A 4,567-nucleotide genomic window follows, 5' to 3' on the forward strand; every position below is an offset into this window, starting at 1 on the left:
CATCATTAATTTGGTCGAAGGGAGAAAATTTGCGAGATCCTAAATATCTACGGCATGCAACCGTAATCTACTGCTCTGCTTCTTAGCAGGGTTACAATACAAATTGTCGGCTAACATTAACTTATAATGCGAAGAAGGACGGGAATTGAGAGTTCCAACAGTCGTCAGTCGGCTGCGCGCCGTTTGAAGTCGAACGCATCAGGAGCAAGAACGACAAACTGATGCTTCGTCTTCTCTCTCTACTGAGCCGAGCTGAGCCGAACTCGGAGCACACGGTGCGATAGTGTGCGTAAGTGGAGGGGCTGATTCTCGGTGGCTCCCGTTCTCAACCTGGCATCTTTGAGACAAGCCAGTGCAAGCCAGTGTAGCATGGCTATGGCATGCGCTTAACCACGTAGCAACCTACGAACCGAGCAGCTCGGGACCATCTCTTTCACTTGTTAAAATGGTAGAAGGAGAGGGTTGCGGCAGGTAGGAACGGGCGGCAAATGCTCCAGTTTTCATTTTTATACCGCTCCGATGCTTAGGCTTTTAAACGATATTTTCTATCTGCCAGGTTGAGATAAAACATATCTTGATGGTATAAAACAAAGAGCGCAGAACTCTATTCAATATCATCCTTTTTAACAAATTTTAATACAACATCACGTTCTACTAAGTAACTCGTAAAGCAATTTTACTCATAATTCGAATTGTATACATCATAATTTAAGTTATATAAATCTCCTGTAAATTTTCAATTGTCTAATTTATATTACCATAATTCGTAGTGGTTTCATTGTTTACTTCAGTTAGATGAAGCTACGCCGTATGAACAAAAATATAATCACGATTTATACGGTCTTTGTTGATGTAATGGTTGCTAATCCTTATTTACATGTTGCGCAATGTCCACACATTATGTGAATTACACATTTTTAAAAAACAAGGATAAAGATATTTTCATTTTTTTTAACAAAGAAAATGTATGAATCAATGCATGCATGTGAATAGAGTTACTTAAATTATTTCTCGTTCCGTCATTAATTTTAAACATCATTAACGCTAAAACTATCGAATGGTCTCCAAATGTTGTCCTAAAAAAATGTCTATATAAAAAATATATCGGCTTTAATATTAATGAGATTTAAGCAATGTTCCTAGTTTTCATATTCAATTATATTCTAAATACGTATTATATTATGACGTCATAGAAGTATTTTACGAGTTATGCTATTTAACACGAATTTTGTTCGTTGTTGCTTGCAGAGAGAAATGGACAGAGGTCATAAGGAACAGCGCGATCACGAGAATTTGAATGAAAACGAAGAGGAACGAAAAGTGGGAATGGACTTTCTTAATTTATCTCGTCACCATGGCGTGGAGCACGCAACCGATACCGAAACAGAGGTGTTTAATAATACTCTTTTAAAGTGAATCCGAAATCATCGATCTAATCGAGATGTATGAACTGTTCGTTCTCTTATTATAGCGGGATATGGAAGTTGATCAAAACGACCATATTGAGAATTTCCACGATGACAAAGTAGATCAAACTATAGGAAGAAATTTTCATAATCTAGCGAACCATCCCGCTATGGTACGTTTTCGGTGTATTCATTTTAACGGAAATAGAAAATAGATGCTTGTTTCTTAAATAATCTTTTGTGTACTTCTTGTATACTTTTAGAGAGACATGGACAGAGATCAAAATAATGTCGATAATGTACACGATGATAAACTCGATCATAAAATGGGACGAGATTTTCGTAATTTGGGGTCTCACGCAGGCATGGTTCATCTTCACTCTGGAATTGAGCATTTAAATAACGTGGACGTAGAGGTATAATGCTTGTACTTGCTTATTTACTGTTGTTTACTATTGTTTAAATACTATTTAGCTTATATTTGTCTTTATATTCCGATGTTGTACAGGTAAAATTAGCAAGGGATGTTCGCAGTTCATTGGGCTTAGGATTGTCTCTGGAATTGTGCGTGGTTTGCGGAGACAGGGCCAGCGGGAGACATTATGGGGCAATAAGTTGCGAGGGCTGCAAGGGATTCTTTAAACGCAGCATTCGGAAACAATTGGGTTACCAATGCAGAGGCAGTAAGAGTTGTGAAGTCACTAAACATCACCGTAATCGTTGCCAGTATTGCCGACTTCAGAAATGTCTAGCCATGGGCATGAGGAGTGATTGTGAGTTGATCTAAAATATNATTATGACGTCATAGAAGTATTTTACGAGTTATGCTATTTAACACGAATTTTGTTCGTTGTTGCTTGCAGAGAGAAATGGACAGAGGTCATAAGGAACAGCGCGATCACGAGAATTTGAATGAAAACGAAGAGGAACGAAAAGTGGGAATGGACTTTCTTAATTTATCTCGTCACCATGGCGTGGAGCACGCAACCGATACCGAAACAGAGGTGTTTAATAATACTCTTTTAAAGTGAATCCGAAATCATCGATCTAATCGAGATGTATGAACTGTTCGTTCTCTTATTATAGCGGGATATGGAAGTTGATCAAAACGACCATATTGAGAATTTCCACGATGACAAAGTAGATCAAACTATAGGAAGAAATTTTCATAATCTAGCGAACCATCCCGCTATGGTACGTTTTCGGTGTATTCATTTTAACGGAAATAGAAAATAGATGCTTGTTTCTTAAATAATCTTTTGTGTACTTCTTGTATACTTTTAGAGAGACATGGACAGAGATCAAAATAATGTCGATAATGTACACGATGATAAACTCGATCATAAAATGGGACGAGATTTTCGTAATTTGGGGTCTCACGCAGGCATGGTTCATCTTCACTCTGGAATTGAGCATTTAAATAACGTGGACGTAGAGGTATAATGCTTGTACTTGCTTATTTACTGTTGTTTACTATTGTTTAAATACTATTTAGCTTATATTTGTCTTTATATTCCGATGTTGTACAGGTAAAATTAGCAAGGGATGTTCGCAGTTCATTGGGCTTAGGATTGTCTCTGGAATTGTGCGTGGTTTGCGGAGACAGGGCCAGCGGGAGACATTATGGGGCAATAAGTTGCGAGGGCTGCAAGGGATTCTTTAAACGCAGCATTCGGAAACAATTGGGTTACCAATGCAGAGGCAGTAAGAGTTGTGAAGTCACTAAACATCACCGTAATCGTTGCCAGTATTGCCGACTTCAGAAATGTCTAGCCATGGGCATGAGGAGTGATTGTGAGTTGATCTAAAATATTAAATGAAATATTTACATATTTTTTATTCAGTTATTAAGATAAATGTAACGTAGCTGTCCAACATGAGAGAAAACCAGTGTTAGGTGAAGCGACAGGAACAAAAGTAGGAAATAGGAGTCCTAGAGTTAAACCAGAACCACAACAACCAGTGTCTGAAACACTTCCAACTTGGGAACAACCTGACAGCCCCAATATGGAAGACCAAAGTAGCGATAGTGATCTCAGTGATGCAAGGGAACGTCTACTTATTTCACATGCACTGGATAGCATGGCCAAACTTATGTGTAGTGAAGTAAGTTTTGTTTATTCGAGGTAATAGATTTGTGGAACAGAGTACCGTATGTGTGTATCGTTGTTAATTCTGTAATATAGAGCGTTAACGGTTCGAGTGAGCCGGAAGAAGTATGGACCGGTCAATTAATTTCTGAAAGACATACACTGTTTGAGTTAAGAGCTCCAAGCCCGGCTCCTGCGTACTTATCGATACACTATATTTGCGAGAGTGCCGCTAGATTGCTTTTTCTATCGGTTCATTGGGCACGAGGAATTCCTGCATTTCAAGCATTACCGTGCGTAAACAAAGAGTACGATTATCATTAAGCATGATCACGAAGACGAACGTCGAATAATATCGTTTGCATTTACAGATCTGAAGTTCAAACAACGTTAGTGCGCAGTTCTTGGGGACAGCTGTTCACGCTTGGTCTTGCACAATGCGCATACACTTTATCCCTTCCAAGTATTTTAACATCAATAATAAATCATTTGCAAGCTAGTATTGCACAGGAACAAATAACTGCAAGCAAAGTAAAATCAGTCACGGAACATATATGTAGATTACAAGATTGTGTTAGTTCACTTCATAAGTTGCAAGTGGATTCTGTTGAATACGCGTATTTGAAAGCATTGACGCTCTTCAGTGCTGGTAAGTGGGGCGTAATTTATCTCAAGGGAAATTGTTTAGTTTGAAAGTCATCATTTATTTCTAGACAATATCTTGGGCGGTGTTTGGCGTAAAAAGGTTGAAGTTCTACAAGAAGCTGCGTGGACAGAATTACAACAACGTGTGGGATCCGATAGATTACCTCGCCTTCTTTTGAGGCTCGCGCCACTTCGTTCGATTAACCCTAGAGTATTGGAAGATTTGTTTTTCGCAGGTCTTATCGGTAGGGTAAGCGTAGCTAGTGTCGTGCCTTATATTCTTACTATGCAAGATTACAAAGCTGAACCTGAAAGTCATATGGGGTGACAATTACTATTTGTGCAATGTAAGTCGTGACCTAAAGAAAAATGATATCTATAAATATGCATATATTTATACATATATATATATAAATATGTATATAT

The 4,567-nt window shown here is 38.3% G+C and overlaps 2 protein-coding genes across 2 annotated transcripts in view; both read left to right on the forward strand.

Moving 5' to 3' along the window:
* Positions 1–2,193, forward strand: part of LOC108625186 (nuclear receptor subfamily 2 group C member 1-like) — a 4,773-nt gene extending 2,580 nt beyond the window's left edge. The window contains exons 2-5 of the mRNA XM_026813730.1: positions 1,249–1,389; positions 1,472–1,579; positions 1,670–1,822; positions 1,915–2,193. Of these exons, the coding sequence (XP_026669531.1) occupies positions 1,249–1,389; positions 1,472–1,579; positions 1,670–1,822; positions 1,915–2,193 (681 nt within the window). The remainder of the gene's footprint in view (positions 1–1,248; positions 1,390–1,471; positions 1,580–1,669; positions 1,823–1,914) is intronic.
* Positions 2,194–2,246: 53 nt separating this feature from the next.
* Positions 2,247–4,567, forward strand: part of LOC108625221 (MAP kinase-activated protein kinase 2) — a 16,316-nt gene continuing 13,995 nt past the window's right edge. Inside the window, exons 1-8 of the mRNA XM_018025033.2 lie at positions 2,247–2,410; positions 2,493–2,600; positions 2,691–2,843; positions 2,936–3,200; positions 3,274–3,512; positions 3,593–3,789; positions 3,868–4,145; positions 4,210–4,465. Of these exons, the coding sequence (XP_017880522.1) occupies positions 2,276–2,410; positions 2,493–2,600; positions 2,691–2,843; positions 2,936–3,200; positions 3,274–3,512; positions 3,593–3,789; positions 3,868–4,145; positions 4,210–4,465 (1,631 nt within the window). The 5' untranslated portion in view covers positions 2,247–2,275. The remainder of the gene's footprint in view (positions 2,411–2,492; positions 2,601–2,690; positions 2,844–2,935; positions 3,201–3,273; positions 3,513–3,592; positions 3,790–3,867; positions 4,146–4,209; positions 4,466–4,567) is intronic.

The sequence above is a fragment of the Ceratina calcarata genome, unplaced genomic scaffold (assembly GCF_001652005.2).
Source record: "Ceratina calcarata isolate Rehan_Ccalc_2016 unplaced genomic scaffold, ASM165200v1 scaffold35.2, whole genome shotgun sequence".
NCBI classification, from domain to species: Eukaryota; Metazoa; Arthropoda; class Insecta; order Hymenoptera; family Apidae; genus Ceratina; species Ceratina calcarata.